The sequence below is a fragment of the Eriocheir sinensis genome, unplaced genomic scaffold, assembly GCF_024679095.1.
Source record: "Eriocheir sinensis breed Jianghai 21 unplaced genomic scaffold, ASM2467909v1 Scaffold84, whole genome shotgun sequence".
Taxonomy (NCBI): Eukaryota; Metazoa; Arthropoda; class Malacostraca; order Decapoda; family Varunidae; genus Eriocheir; species Eriocheir sinensis.
The window spans coordinates 386,105-402,478 of record NW_026112208.1 but is presented as its reverse complement, the minus strand read 5'-3'; the positions used below and the strand labels follow the sequence as shown (position 1 = coordinate 402,478).

At 50.3% G+C, this 16,374-nt stretch overlaps 1 protein-coding gene across 2 annotated transcripts; it reads left to right on the top strand.

Moving 5' to 3' along the window:
- The first annotated feature begins 951 nt into the window (after positions 1–951).
- Positions 952–16,134, top strand: LOC126994639 (uncharacterized). 2 transcript variants are annotated; one of them, XM_050853943.1, is made up of 5 exons: positions 952–2,822; positions 3,368–3,439; positions 6,310–6,495; positions 8,592–8,765; positions 9,457–16,134. In XM_050853943.1, exons 1-5 carry the CDS (start codon positions 952–954, stop codon positions 10,424–10,426), a joined length of 3,273 nt encoding a protein of 1,090 aa, XP_050709900.1. In that variant the 3' UTR covers positions 10,427–16,134. The 2 variants fall into 2 exon arrangements, with proteins under 2 accessions (XP_050709900.1, XP_050709899.1); XM_050853942.1 differs by having other exon boundaries at positions 3,290–3,439.
- Positions 16,135–16,374: the final 240 nt, after the last annotated feature.

Below are 16,374 nucleotides of genomic sequence, written 5' to 3'. Positions count from 1 at the left end.
CAGCAGTTCTCCCCGACTCACGGTCACGTGTGCGAGTGTTGCGAAAGAGTGAGTGAAAGTTTTACGGCATCATTACTGAAATTATTCACTCCACTGAAACCGCCGTTTTAAACACACGAAATGCGCTAAAATACGAGAACGGCCGCGATGGGAAGCAGGAAGTGACGAGGAACGGAGAGACGCATCTCATCCGTGGGTTTGTCGGCGTGGCAGCTTTAGTTACACGAGTGACCAGTTAATAAATAAAAACACTAAAGTAAATAGCTCCATCAAAACACACGGATGAGTTGGAGAACAGGAACGGGACCCCGGGAGATGAGGAGGTAAAATAGGAGTGCATCACGGGTGAGGGCGTGTGCGGGTGTGTGTGTCCGTGTGGCCTGCCGCTGCCGGGATGATTCACCTTTCCCTGTGCTCGGCATGGCGACGAGCGGCGCCGCTCAGTGTGGAATGACTCGCCCTGAGCCTGTGGCGGAGGTGCTCACGCGGGACTCCTAAGACAAAGGGGCGACTGAGTGTGAAACTAAGAGATTACTCTGTAGTCGAGTAATCGCGCATCACCTGCAGGCCAAGGAAGGTGCGTGGGAGGTGTGTGTGTGATTCTTCATAAATCATACACGTAAGGCTAATGAAACATACTGGAAGAGCAAGGCCGATGAGGCTTATTAATGGCCTCGTAAAGGCGCGGGAGCGTGGCGGGTGGTAGTGACAGGTGACACGAGAGGGCGCTTCCTGCCGCGGCGCGTGGGATGACCCTGAGTCACCGGACTCTGACCTCTGTTCTCCTGAGAGCCTCCGCGCCGGGAGGTTGAGGAGTGGAGGAGACGGCCGAGCGATGGGCGACGCGGCAGGGAGGTGGGTGGAGGACGTCCGGGACGGCGCGAGGACCCCTGTACACGCCCAGGACTGAGTGTGGACGTCCTAGGATGGTGACTCCTCGCCCTCCATATAATGAGCACACTCCGGTCTTGTAGCGGACCACGTCAGTCTGGAAAAAGACGAAAGATACAGGCGTTGGTGTGGGTGCTATTGTGTGCGTGTGTGTTGCGCGGGGTGGCCGGTGAGTGCCCGAAGGTATGCGAGTGTAAGTGGAAAGACGGAAAGGAGACAGTCACGTGTATTGGTGCAGATTTCGTAGACATTCCACGTCAGCTGGACCCGTCCACTCAGGTGCTCGACCTACAGCACAACGACCTGCATATGCTGCCCCGTGACGCCTTCGTCGACACGGGTCTGGTCAACCTGCAGAAGCTGTGGCTCAGCCACTGCAAACTAAAACACATGGAACGCGGCTCTTTCAACATGCTCGACAACCTGATCGATCTGGACCTGAGCCACAACCTGCTGCGCGTCGTGCCCACCGCCTCTCTCATCGACATCTCGGGGCTGCGGGAGCTGAGTCTAGCCAACAACGACTTGGCCACCATCCCCGCTGATGCCTTCGCTCCCACCCCTGACCTGGTGCATCTGGACCTGTCCAGTAACCGCATCCGGAGCATCAACCCCAAGGCGTTCCGGTGTCTTGCTACGCTGGAGATCCTCAAACTGTCCAGTAACTTGCTGGTGTACCTGATGCAAGACCTTCTGGTACCGCTCAATGCCTTGCACGGCCTCAACCTCAACGACAACCCATGGACCTGTGACTGTCGTCTGCGGCCCATGCGACAGTGGATGCTGGACCACAAGATCACCAGCTTGTCACCACCGACCTGTGCACGGCCAAAACGTCTCAACGGCATCAGTTGGGAGCTCCTGGAGCTGGACGAGTTCGTCTGTGAGCCACATATCTTCCCCGAGACGCCGAGGGTTGAGGCCGACACCGACGACAGCGCTTCTCTGGTCTGTCGGGCCACATCCGACGTCGAAGTCTCCATCAGCTGGCTGTTCAAGCAGCAGCCCCTGGAGCCTCTCCGGAAGTCCCGCCGCTACAGAATAATTAAGCACCTCGTGGCCAACCAATCCGCCATCATGTCCAACCTGACGATCCGGCGCGTGGAGCCGCGGGACCAGGGGACGTACACGTGCGTGGCCGAGAACAAGGCAGGACGGAGCGAGGCCAACCTGACGCTTGATGTAGCGCGGGAAGAGGCAGAGGAGAGCCTCAGTACATTTATGGACAAGAAGTATATGACGGGCAGCCTCCTCTCTGGTCTGGGCGTGCTGGTTACCATATTGCTGCTGGTGAGCTGCGTCGTCCATCGCCGTCAGCGGGTGCGGAGATTTCGCCGGCAGGAGGAAGATCGCGAGATGCGGGGTGTCAATGCTTGTGCCATCCCTCCTGCCGCCACCACCAACGCCACGGCCCCGGCCCCGGCCCCCGTCGCGCCGCGCCCGCCGGCCACACAGCAGCGGAAACCCTCGGATTACCTCGTCATTCCATCCGGAGGAGAACCTGACGCGCCGCCGCTGATCCCGCTGCAGAGGGACGACGCGTGGCTACAGCCCGAGGCCATCAACGGCGGCTACACGCGTTCAGCCTACCTGGAGAACGGCAGGTACGACAACTCCAGCCTAGACCGGTACCGAGAAGACATCATGGACGATATGCGTGGACACCAACGCTCGCCCAGCACCATCTCTTACGTGGAGCTGCCGTCGACGGAGCTGCCTCGGCGACAGAGCACGCTAACGGACAAAGAGAGTCTCATGAACCTCGAGTTTGAGACGGACATCCTGCGGCGAGAGTGCAGCCCCACGGGGTCGCTGGTGTCTGTCGTGAGCAACGGCCAGCTCGAGGACCTGCTGGGCCTGCCCTACCCGGCGCCCCGGCGGGAAACTACGAAGGCCTTCCACCACCCGGACGTGAACAACATAGCCAGAAAGTGAGTCTTCCGCAGCCATACTTGTTCACTTTGTTGTTTCTCTTCCTCATGCTCTTTTGGCATTAATCTCCTAATCTATGTTCTTTTTTTTTTCTTTGTCTTCCCTCTATATTTTTTTCCTTCTATTTCTTTTTCTTCTTTTGTTCTTTTTTTTCTCCTTCTCCTTTTCCTTTTCTTTTTTCTTTTTCTTTCTTATTCATTTCTTCTTCTCCTTCTTCTATTCTGCTTTTTTCCTTTTTTTGTATTCAATTTCTTTTCCTTTCTTCTTCTTCTTCTTCTTCTTCTTCTTCTTCTTCTTCTTCTTCTTTTTCTTCTTCTTCTTCTTCATAATATTCAATATCTTTTCCTTCTGCCTCTCCTTCTTCTTCTTCTTCTTCTTCTTCTTCTTCTTCTTCTTCTTCTTCTTCTTCTTCTTTTTCCTCCTCCTCCGCCTCCTCTTCCTACTCCTTAAACGCCTTCCATTGCAGTTCCGCCGCCTCGCCCAGGAAGCACCACAGTCCCACCGCCCACCACAGCCCTAACGCCCTGCCTCGCCTCCCTTCCAGACACCGTCCTTACCTCTACGATGAAAGACGGAGGGACAGACTACCCTACGACCCTAGCTCCCTCAACGCCAGGTAAGTCGTAATCGTGTGCACCTGGTCATTAGTGCTCTTCGTTGGATTACCTTATTCGCGGTCAGATTATTTACTCTAACAAAAAGGAATTCCTACATAGTCAAGCGTGAAGTCAATGATGAGGAGGATTATGACAATATGAAAGATGCATAATTGAGTTCCCACCTTAATACAGATTCCTTTTAAGCCCAATTATCTCTACCTTGTCCCATTCCTTAATCAGCTTTCCTTTATTATCCCTTCTCCTATCGATTCATCATCTCAATCCTTCCAGTCATCCATTTTCTCTACATCCCTCATACATCATTAAAATGAGAACGAGTATTTCCCCTTTCACACACACACACACACACACACACACACACACACACACACACACACACACACACACACGTAAAAAAGAGACAAACAGCGCCCCCCCATCAACAACTGTCCAGTGCTGTGCTTCAAGGCTCAGTAACTCCTGTCGCCGGAGATCAATTTGCGTGAACGTGGTGCTTCAATGTCTGTTTGTTTGGCTCGTTGTAATGAATTAATTAACTTTTTTACTAGCCCCCTCCTCCTCCTCCTCCTCCTCCTCCTCCTCCTCCTCCTCCTCCTCCTCTTCTTCCTCCCACGCCCCCTCCTCATGCCATTTACTGATTACAAAACTTGCACTCCGGAAAATTACACGTGTTTGAAATTGTGTTAATACGAGTAATGTGCCGGACATAATAATGACCTCAATCAACCACTGCTCTCTCTCTCTCTCTCTCTCTCTCTCTCTCTCTCTCTCTCTCTCTCTCTCTCTCTCGTTATATAAATAGCAGTAAAGAAGAGGAGGGTATTTGTAGCAATATATATTCGCTTATTCATTGTGACATTATTCGTTTAGATAAATACTTTGATTAATAATAGAAAGAGAAAATGTGTCTTTGTATGTGTGTGTGTGTGTGTGTGTGTGTGTGTGTGTGTGTGTGTGTGTGTGTGTGTGTGTGTGTGTGTGTGTGTGTGTGTGCGTAGGTTCCTGGGTAGGTGTACAGTTTCTAATCAAAGCAACAACAACAACAACAAAAGAAGAATTCCAGGAAGGTGTTTTAACCCCTCACCTGACATGTAACGCGCACAGTTCAAACACCTGCCGGTCCCGCGCCTCATTAGCCGCCGGTGCAGCCAACAATGTGAGCGGCTCATTCACCGCTCGACAAGAACCAACATTTTTCGCATTCCACCGTGACGAATGAGTATATTATTCGCGTCTGAAATATGTCTCATTGCACTCACGCGTATGTTTTAATCACCTCTTGTTGGAGACTGATATATGAGTGTGATTAATGTTGCCATCTTTTAATACTGCAATATGTCTAGTATTTATCCTCATTCAACAGTTTTTTTTATTTTATTTTAATGGCATAGTCACAAGGTTATGTTTCGTAAAATGCAATAACTTCCCATGCTTTATAGACTCGTGATTCGTTAACCGTGTGATCTGGAAGTGAATGCGGCATCGACTCCCCATAAACTGTTTACCCGGAAGACTTCTCCGGACCGCACAATCAAGTCTTATTGTTCGCTAACTTACCCCGGGAACAAACTCTTGACTCTCAATCTTTCTCTTCCTTAACTCACGAGGGTCAGTAATAAGAAACAACATTCCACCCAAAGTCATCGTCCAACTTGCACCATTAAGCACAATATCTCGAGTGTTCTCATTTACTCTCATTAACATCTTACCTGTCCCCCTCCCCCCTCCCACCGTCACCACCACACCTGGCCTCATTAAGACAGCCATCACCTCACCTGCTCACGTTGGCATTCACCATCATCTCACCTTTCCCTCCTGACCCCGTATTTCCCTCACCTGTCCTCGTTAAGTCTAAGAATCATGTATCTCCTTCACCCGTCTTTTAGCACCTTCACCTGTCTTCACCTGTCTTTAAGCACCTTCACCTGTCTTTACCTGTCTTTAAGCACCTTCACCTGTCCTTACCTGTCTTTAAGCACCTTCACCTGTCTTTATCTGTCTTTAAGCACCTTCACCTGTCTTCACCTGTCTTTAAGCACCTTCACCTGTCTTTACCTGTCTTTAAGCACCTTCACCTGTCTTTACCTGTCTTTAAGCACCTTCACCTGTCTTCACCTGTCTTTAAGCACCTTCACCTGTCTTCACCTGTCTTTAAGCACCTTCACCTGTCTTTACCTGTCTTTAAGCACCTTCACCTGTCTTCACCTGTCTTTAAGCACCTTCACCTGTCTTTACCTGTCTTTAAGCACCTTCACCTGTCTTCACCTGTCTTTAAGCACCTTCACCTGTCTTTACCTGTCTTTAAGCACCTTCACCTGTCTTCACCTGTCTTTAAGCACCTTCACCTGTCTTCACCTGTCTTTAAGCACCTTCACCTGTCTTTACCCATCTTAAATGGTATATCTCACCTGTCTTCAAATAATTTCCTTTTCACTCAGATCCCATCGTAGAACACGCCATATCCACTACTCTACACCTACGTTCGTAACTTGAAATCATCCTCCCATGTGAAAAATTTATTAATCCTTTTTGCACACATTCTCCCCACTTTTAAACTGATTTTTTCCTGTTATGCAGATCCTACAGATGCCTTTATTTATTAACTGTATTTCGGCTAATATCAATGTTAGTTTCTAGAAATGTTAGTTACCCTCGCACCAGGTTACCTCACTGTTCAGGACTGGAAACACAGCTACTGTATACTATATTACACTTTACGTTACTATACTCCACGCATTTCTACATACCTGATACCTCTACATATGATTGTCTTACATGTTTAATTTCATTCCCTTATTTCCCCCATTTCCTAAATCCACCAAACACTCTGCCAGTCTCTCTACCCATTTTTTCCTTCCCCAAACAGGTGCTACAGTGCTCTTAACCTGGCCATGAGCGAGGCTGCCACCCACGCGTTCTTCTACCCCCGAGGGCGGCGGCCGGCTACGCGCTACCCCTCGCTGCCCTCCACGCCCATGCTGGCCAAGGACGACAACGCCATCACGAGGAACCACGACGCCCGGAGACTTCGGAGGTTGATGAGCGCCAACAGGTAATGCAGGAGGGAGAGGAGGAGAAGGTAAAGTTGATGGGTGAGGGAAGGTAGGAGGTGGTGAAGGTTAATGAAGGAGGGAAGGATGTAGGAGGAGGTGAAAGAGTGAAGTGGGAAAGGAAGGAGGTGATGGTGAAAAGATATGGAGGAGGAAGGAGGTGATGGTGAAAGGTAATGGAGGGGAAGAGGTGGTGAAGGGTAATGGAGGAGGGAGGGGTGGAAGTGGTGATGGAGGAAACAACAGGAAGAGGAGGAGGTGGGGAAGAGTAATGAGAGAGGAAAAGGAGGAGGAGATGGCGAAAAGTAGTAACAGAAAGAAACAGATAAAACAGCAGAAAGGAAAAAAAATAAAAGGCTAAGAAAGAGGAACATAAGAAGTGAAAAGGAAAAAACGAGGAAAAAAGGCAAAGGGAGGAGGAAAAGATAAGGGAGGAGGAGGAAGCGTTGAAGAAGATGGATGGATGAGGTTGAAAGAAGAAAATACTATATACGTTGAGAAAGATACGAAGAAGAAAAACAGTTGATAAAGCGCGAGTGGAAAGAAGGAAACAAAAATATGGATAATGTAGAAAAAAATGAGACGGTCGAACGTGTTAATATAAGTGACTAGTGTAAGAAACGAACAATGAACTTTTAAATATCGTGAATGTAATAGAAAAGAATGAAGACAGATATATAGACAGAGGGAAGTGTTGAGTTAATGAAGAAGAGGAAAAAAGGGTAGATAGACGGAAGGAAAGGACAACATGAAACGCACGAGATAATAGGGGAAGGGAAGAAGCAGAGAAAAGAGAAAACAAACAGGAGAGGGTTGTAATGGAAGGAAATGAGAGCTCGACAGATAGGAAAATAAACACAGAGGACGAAGATAAAGAGAGAAAGAGAGATGATAAGAGTATGGACAGTGAGGGACATGGGAGAAGATTAAAGGAGATGGGAAAAGACAGGGAATAAGTAGATTTGCTTGAGAGGAGGAAGAAGAAAACGGATAAGAGCCAGACACACCTACGCACACGCTCACACACACACGCACACGCACGCACACACACACACACACACACACACACACACACACACACACACACACACACACACACACACACACACTATTGGTGGCGAAAAGTGCAAGACAAGAGGTAATCTCAGTAAAATGTATGAAGGCAAGGTTACAGGAAGAGAGGAGAGAAAAGAGAATAAGAAGAAAGGAAAGGAAATGACATGAAAGGAAAGGAAGGGACAAGAAAAGATTATATATACACAAAACAAACTAACATGGGATGGAGTTTTCAGGCACCACGGGACAGGACAAAAGGGAAAAGAAGGGGTACTGAGAGCAAGGTTAGGAAAGAGGTAATGAGTAAGAAAAGGCAGCGTGAGTGATAGGGGATGGAAGGTCAAATTAAGGGAGACTAGGAAAGGCTCAAATGGTGACAGGAAGAGGAAGAGGAGAAATAAGGGGGGTCGAGGAAAGGGTAGAATGGCAACAGGACGAGAAAAAGGGGAAAGTGGAAAGAGAATAGAATGTAATGAGAGAAAAATATAGTTGAGGAAGGAGCTGAGAAACGGTGTGATGACGAAGAGAGAAGGGAGAGAAAAGACGGAGGAGAGGGGAGGTGAAAAGTGAGAGATAGATAGATAAATAGATAGTGAAGGAGAGAGTGAAAGAGAGAGCGAGAGAGAAAGAGAGAGAGGAAGAGGGGGAAAGATTGAAAGCCTTGGAAGCTCAACGTCTCGGAAACTCTGAAGGAAACCCTAAGAGACGTCTCCCCGGTGTGCCACATGTGCTGGTCCTCCCCTGCCATTATGCTTATCACCCCTCCGCCGCACCCTTCCCTCTGTCACTCCTCCCGCCTATGAATGAGGAGAATTTTGCGCCACTCAGAGGGACGAAGCGCCATTTTTCTTCCTCTCCATCACTCAGGTAAAGTTCGCCACGTTAATGCACAGGTGTGGAAGGTTCGCGTCTCTCAAGCCACTTCTTCAATCTTGCTCCTCTCCCTCCCCCTCCCCCCGCCCCGTCTGCGAGGTGTTGTTATTATGCTGCTGCTGGTGCACTCTTTAACCTCCCTTCTTCACCCTCTCCTCGGTGCCAACAGAGGGGTGTACCGGTCTCTGGAGGGCGCGGGGGACCTGGCCAACTCCTTCCTGTACCAGTACCCGACGGTGCAGCTCGAGAACTACCACAAGGATTACCGCAGCGTGCAGAAGCGACTCAGCAGGAGGATGGAGAAGCGGGATGCGCTGAATCGTGCCGGGGGGTCAGCCTCCAGGTGGGTGGGTAGAAACACGCTTTTCGTCCACCTTGGTATACTCAGGAGTACGTTTTCTTCACGATTTCCCTTCTCTTTTGTTTTCGCTGCTTCATCTACACTCTGCTGACGCTGCGTTATTGTACTCTTTTGTACAATTGCCATCTTGCATGCTATTCCCTTTTTTTCTAGACGTAGTTTTAGTTACCTGCATGTATAGTTTAGTATATATATTAAGTGTGATATATGAATGAGTTTTAGTATTCCTGTTTCAACAACTACCAACTATTCAACAACTTACTGCTTATTGAGAGGCCTGAGCAGCAGGGAGGCAGCAGGAGCCGCGGCTGTGGCAGGACCAACAGTCAGGAACAGTCGCCAAAGTTGCCACTCACTCCCCCAACTCTCAACTTCCTCTTTGTGCCGCCGCGCCGCGCCCCGCCCCGCCTCCCCGCGCTCAGCTCCTAGGCCGTGACACTCGCCCGGCCAGCCCCAGCCCCCTCTTTAACCCCCACCACCCCCGCCTCCATAACCACCCCCCTCCTGATGATATGCTAAAAGTTAACAAGTTGGCGGAGCAAAGTTTTCAGCAGCAGGCAACTCGGGGCGAGGTAATTCGCGGCGGCGGTCCCCTGGCGGCCATTATTCACGGCCTCGTCCTGTCCTGTTAACAATGCACAACTTGGCCTCATGACGCCGCCTCTCCCCACAGGCTGACGGACGACCTGCGCGGCTCCACGGCCTTGCTGGGGGGCCGGGGCCCCGCTCCCCCCGCCCTTACCCGTGGGAGGCTGAGTCGCGCTAGCAGCCTCACGCCCGACGTGACGGGGGCCCTGAGCAGGGACCTCACCGACAGCTTTACCCGCAGCGTCACGGGCAGGCTCAGCCGCTCCGGCAGCCTCACGCGTGACATCACCGGCGGCTTCACCAGGGACGTCAGCCTGACGCGGGACCTCACGGGGAGCCTCACGCGTGACGTCACCGGCGGCCTGACGCGTGACGTCACCAGCAGTCTGGCGCGAGACGTCACGAGTACTTTAGCACGTGATGTCACTAGCAGTTTAGCGCGTGACGTCACCAGCAGCCTGACCCGTGACGTCACTACCGCGTTGACGCGTGACGTCACGAGCAGTCTGGCCAGGGACATCGCCACCAGCCTGTCGCGGGACGTGGCGGACAGTCTGAAGCACGAGGTGGGCGGCGGCGTGGACCTGTTCAGCGACGCCTCGCCGTCGTCACCCTACCTGGACATGGAGCTGGGCTTGGCGCGCGGGCGGCCCCGGGCGGCCACGGAGCCCCTGCTGGAGGTGACGCGGTCCGGCGTGCTGGGCCACAGGAAGCCGAGCCTGGCGCTGGGCCGCGCCGAGACCATGCGCGAGGCTATGGCGAGCCACGTGCTGAGTCCTTCTGACTCGATGATCGACGCCATGCAGAGCCGCGCCGAAAGTGTGCGAGATCACCAGCCGGACCCCATGATCGAGGTGACGCCCGCCGAGCCGTCGCGCCCCACCGAACCCCTCAGGTCCATCCTGAAGAACAGGTACGAGGGTGGCGGCCTCCTTTACAAGGGTGAGTACACGAACAGTGCCTACTACGACGACGAGGACGACGCAGACGGTGCTCTCTCCCAGGCCCCCTACAGCCCCCCAGAGTATAAGGACTACCTCGACCACGGCTCCTGAGGCCGCCCCGCCGCCGCCACCCTCACCACCACCACCACCGCTACCACCACCAGCCCGGCGCCCTCCCCCTCCCGCTACGTGGGAGAGGGACAAGTTTTTATACCGCTGACTGCTCTTGTTGTTGTTGTTGTTGTTCTTGTTGATGTTGTTGTTAAAGTTAGATGCCTTCCAAAGTCAGAGGTCGTCGTCTGCCCCCCCTCCCCCTCCGGGGAGTCAATGGCGGGGGCGCGCTGTGGCTCCTCCAGTCAGTCTCTCTACCGATGTCTCGCTTGTCAGGTCTTGGTTACTCAGGATTCTTTGTTTCTCGTTAGGACCTTCACACATCACTTGTGCCGCGTTGGGTTTCCTCACTGTGTTCTCCTCCTTTGGTTGAGGCACAAGGCGTCGCGTTAACGTTCCTTTCCTCTCCATCACCACTGCACCTCACCGCCGCGACGCGGCTGCACGGGCGTCCTGGCGGCCTCCTCACAGCCGACCACCGACTACCCGAGGGTTAACAGGAAGACGCACCCTTCCCCACACACACACACACATACACACCCACGCACACTCCTAACAACACAAACACACACACACACACACTCACACACACACACACACACACCTCGCAACGTCCCACACCCTCTCCTGTCAGGCTTGGTTCTCAGTGAGTGGCGGCATCTCGTAGGACAATCGTGAGGGGGAAGAAGTGTGTTTCTCGGTCAGCCGTGATACGAGTCAACTTCACAGGGTATCAACGCTTAAGTCTACATGCCGACAGTTTTGTTCTCGCGTGTCTTCTCTGTTTTCTCTTCCAGTTATGGTGATCAGTATTCCTCCTTTATCTGTCTTTTCTCATCTCTACCTCTCCTCTCTCTCTCTCTCTCTCTCTAGTTATTCCTTCCTCCTCTTCCATTCTTCAATATTTCTGTCTCACCACTGATTGCATGAATCGTAAAACTTTTCCTGCACCTCTTCCGTCACTGTAACCTAGGACATATCTACTTCTTCCTTGTCTTCCACTGAATGTGTGTCTTTTGAGAACGATTTCTTCCTCCTAGTTTTTATTACTGGTTCCCTAGAAGCAGTTCTCTCGCCGACATTTTTTCTAACTAACTTAATCTAATCTACTACAGTTCTTTACAAAGGTGCATAGAAAGTTTAACTCTAGCGTAAGTCAAGGTCTTCAAAGTTTCGTAAGATACATGCATTAGTTTTCTCGGCGTCTGTCTCTGACTCCTGCAATAAGACACTTTGTTGTCCCCGTCTAACACCTCTCTCTGCCCTTCCTTTCCTTCCTTCTTTTTACTATACTTATTCACATTACTTCTTTCCCCTCTAATTTACCGTTTCTACCCTTCCCTTCCTTCCTTCTGTTCCTACACTTATTCACCTTCGTTCCCTCCTTTCTAATTCATTGTTATAACTTTTCCTTTTTAATACGTTTTACTTTCACCTTTTCCTCAATTATCTTAACTCCCACACTTTCTCCTCTTTTTTCCCTCACAGCTCTCCCTTCCCCCTACTTCTCTCTCCCCACCTTTTCTTCAGTCTACATATCAGCTTTCCTAGCAGCGTAGCAACGTGAGTGAGTGAGAACGTTAGAGTGGCGACGGATGGACGCAGGGCACATGGGAGGCTGTAGTGTAGGTTCTGTTTTCTTCCCCCTGCATCAGTTCCCCCTCTAGGCTGGGAAGCACCGTCGTGGGCCGCCAAGTAGTGAGTGTTGTCTCGTGCGTGCTTGCGCTGACGAGGAGAAGGACGAGTCTACGTGTCTGTCTCCTGAAGGCGACGCTGCGTGTTAGTGTAAAACTCCACAAGGGCTTTACTGCCATCCCGCGCCGCCCCGGGAACAAGGCGGCGCAGGTGTACAGCCACGTGAGCCCAGGAGACACGTGTTTTGTGGTTAGTTACGTCTGCTTTTCCGTGACGCGAGTGTGTATGTCTGTGTGTGTTTGTTCTGTCCACCTCCGTCGTGCCGGGTCGAGAGAGGGACGTCTTGGCCACTGAGTCCCGGCGTCGTGGTCTTCGCTGCTCAGGAGGGTGATGGTAATGAGTAAACAAACCCAAAGGCGAGGAAGTGTGTGTAAACGAACTAATTGCGAGTGTCGAATGCGTTACGTTACTGTGAATATGGATGAGTGTTCCTTTAGGTATGTTTGTACGTATGTATGTGTGGGCCTTAGTGGACTCTTCCCGTGTGAACTGCAGCACCACTAAATGAATGTGATAAGAAAAGGAAATGAGGAAGAAAAAGAGTGCAGGAAGTGATGAGAAGAGTAATAAAACCACCACTGAAAACAAAAGCTTTAGAAAACGTGACAGTGGATGAAAATAAGGGTGACTTCGGTGGTCAGGAAAGAAAACGGAAAGAAAACGGACACGGGTTGGCGTCCTCTCTCGACCCACGTTCGGAGGAAGAAAGAAAGAAGCCACGAACGCTGTCGGGCCGTCACCGCCGCCGCCGCCGCCAGAAGGGTGAACCAGGGAGGGGAGGGGGAGCGCACGTTCTTCCCTCCTCCACCGTCACCCCGCCGCGTCAACTCGACTTTATCCATCACTGCCATAAGGTCGGATTTAGCCCGAGATCCCGATAGATGCATTCCAGTGTTCAGAGTCTCGCGGGTCAGAAACAAGGGTCTGAACAGGTCTCGAAGCATCGACCAGCGACTGACCCATCGAAGTAATCTTAAGTCAAGGTCATCAACGCTTCACGAAAATCATCAAGGTCATATTCATCATTACCTTCCCTCTCCCTTTTCCTTCTCCCTTTTCCTCTCCCTCCTCCTCTTCCTCTCCCTCCATGTTCCTCTACCAGAGCATCACTAATATGGTGCTTCTGGATCCTCTCCCCTTCCCTCTCCTTCCGCCCTCCCCTCTTCCCCGCCTCTCCCTCCCTCCCCGCCCCCTCCCACCCTCCACTCCCCGTTTCCCGCTCCCAGTCATCATTTTTCGTTTAGAGAAAAGATGGTTGTAAATACTAATGAATGCTCTCTGTCCTGTTCTAATTAAAAATGAGAAAAAAATATGGTGGCCTGTATTGCTTTTTTTTACAATGTTAAAATGCAACCCTCCCAAAACCCACCCAGCCCTTCCCCCATTCTCTTAACCCACCTACCCATGATCCTCCACTGCCCTCCCTCCCTTCCTCACTTCCCTTCCATCGCTGGACTCCCCCGATGCTGCCAACAGTTTCTTTCACAATCAAAACAACAACTTAGTCCACACAAGCGCAACTTGATTGTACATTATCACACGCGTCGTTACCTCATTCACGCCAAAGAGTATGTACTGATGGCTCACTTTACAATCAAAATAATAAAAAAACGAGAAAGCGTTCTTAAATACTAATACTGCTAATACTACTACTAATACTAATAATAATAGGCCGTAGGCACATCAAAATAACACTACTATTATTAATCTTATCCATTTCTGCTTTTCACTCTCCTGTCTATAAGAAAGTATTACGTGTATGCATAAATGAATCTCTCCTTCGATAACGGTACGGTAAGAATATCATTATTATTATTATATTTAACGAGTAAAAAAAAAAAAGTAAAAAGATCAGGTTTCCTCGAGTCTTTCTTAGCTAAATCATCGTCTTCCCGAAGCTTCCCGTAGGTAGAGGCAACACCGGTGGCTCTCCTTGTCGCCCTCAGCTGTCCAGGGGGTTGTGTGGCTCCCCCCTCACCCCTGGCCACCCCTCTCTTCCCTACGTCACCCCAGCCTGCCTCCCACATCCCGCCCACATCACCCCCGTGGCTCTTTTCTCACCCTCTTCCCCTGACCTCCCTTGTGGTTTCTTTTTCACCCCCCAGTTTGCCTCCTACACCCCATGTCAGCCTATTTCACCCCTATGGCTCTTATCTCATCCCTTTGTCACCTCTCCTTTACATCTGTCTCCTTCCTTCACTCCCTGCCTCCGTTTACTTCATTCCTTGTCTCCTTAACCTCTCTGCATCCTTCCTTACTACCTCAACCTCAATCCATGACCCCTGCGTACTCATCTCTACCTTCCCACTTCTCTGCCTGTTCTTCCTTACCCCCTCAACTTTAATCCACAACCACTGCCTACCCCCTACCCTTTCTCTTCCTCCCCCACCTGCCTCCATGCCCAACTCTGCCACCTCAACCCCTACCCTCGTCTCCCCTAATCAATGCCACACTCATATCCCTGAAATGGTCTTGTTTTCCTCTCTTCCATCTCATGTTTACCCTCCCTTTAGCTTCTACCCCCTCTCCCTTTGCCCACGTGTTCTTTACCTCTTATGCACTGTCTATCCTACTCCTGAATGTCTCTCTCCCTGTATTCCTCTTTCTCTCTGATGTATTCCTCTTTTCCATCTCAAGTTTGCCCTCCTCTAAGTACCCCCTTCCCCTTACTTCATGGTTTTTTACCCCTAACACTCTACCTATCCTGCTGCCCCTGTATTCGCCTCTCCCTTTGTTTCTCTATTCCTTGTATTCCTCTCTCCTATCCATGCCTAACTTCCTTCAAGGCAATTAGTACACTTGTTTCATTTTCCCTTACCTTCTTCCCATCATGCTGTCCCTGTATTCATCTCTCCTTTTATTTCTCTCTCCTGTCTCATGCCTACCCAACCTTAGCTTCTTACCCCTCTCCCTTATCACACGTGTTTACCTCCTACCTTCTGCCCGCCTCTGCCACTTAATTCACTGACGCCCGACTTAACCCTAGAGCTCCCTTTCCAACCCTTCCATCTCCTCCCTTTCCCCTATGATTAAACTCCTTCCTCATTAGCCTCTTAATTACCAGTCTCGACCCCTGTCACACTCCCTCCCACGCCCCGTCACACTCTCCCTCCCATGGTCCCGTTTCCCTCCCGTGCCCCACCCTGCCCCCGGCCCACCTGCCTCTTATGTCCCTTTCTAGTGCCAAAGAATCGTAGCCACGCCTGAAGGTTGGAGGATGTAAGGACCCCGAGTGAGGCTGTTTGACGCGCTTACCTCCACCTGGCTGATGTTCCTGTTGGGGGGAGAGAGGGAGACAACTGCTCTTTTTGATTGTTAGAGTTAGCAATGATGTTATTTTTCTATTAGTGTTGCTCTAGTCTATGGTTTGTCTTTTTCTTTGTCTGAGAGTGCTCGTTTTTACTGTTCATAAATCGAATTATATAAGTCTAGAGGGTAACGTGTCTGTCAAGCACAATCCTAAATTTGATATGGTAAAGGAGTTGTTATTATGGCGATAGTGAGCTAGTTAGGTGATTTAGTCGCTGATTTAGGTATATAGTCTATTTGATGATGAGTATGCATTTCTAAGACGAGTGATAAGAAAAGTGAATACATGCTTTAATTTAGGTCAAAGAAAATAAAAATAAAAACTGATTTCCGTCACATAACATAAGTTCAAAATATTAATGATTCGCTGGTAATTCCTCTCCTCCAAAGAGTAAATAGACATTGTTACGTCCTATGGATCCCTCTCTTCTTTTCCTGCTCCTTCCCTTCCTCCTCCCTTATACCTCCCTTCCTCCTCTCCTTCCATCCCACCTTCCTCTTCTGACCATCCTCACTTTCCCCTTATACTATCTAACATCCTTCACTCCCTTATTCCTCACACTTTTCCTCCCTTCTTCCTTCCTTCCCTCCGTCTCTCCCTCATCCTCCCCGGCAGGAGTCTCCGCCCCTCCCCCCCCCCACGCTAAGGTGTCGTTCGCCTCGCCATTTGAGTCTCGCTAACAAGACTGTCAAATGAAGATTCTCAGCCAGTCTGTGTTTCATTCCTTCCCCTACAGAGTTTCGTAGTAGTAGTAGAGGTAGTAGTAGTAGTAGTAGTAGTAGTAGTAATAGTAGTAGTTGTAGTAGAAGTTGGAGGAGGAGAAGGAGGAAGAGGAAGTGGAGAAGGAGGAGGAGGAGGAAGACGAGATGGTGAGTAGTAAAGATTCTTAACTGTTTTGTGTTTTATTCCTTTCCTCATAACATTTAAATGGAAGAGGACGACG

What these genes read in the sequence shown, in the direction of transcription:
- LOC126994639 (XM_050853942.1), top strand. Translation starts at nt 952, where the DNA reads ATGAGCACACTCCGGTCTTGTAGCGGACCACGTCAGTCTGGAAAAAGA. An exon ending in AGGTTGATGAGCGCCAACAG is followed by an intron (nt 6,496 to 8,591) that starts GTAATGCAGGAG and finishes CGGTGCCAACAG; the next exon opens with AGGGGTGTACCGGTCTCTGG. An exon ending in GCCGGGGGGTCAGCCTCCAG is followed by an intron (nt 8,766 to 9,456) that starts GTGGGTGGGTAG and finishes CTCTCCCCACAG; the next exon opens with GCTGACGGACGACCTGCGCG.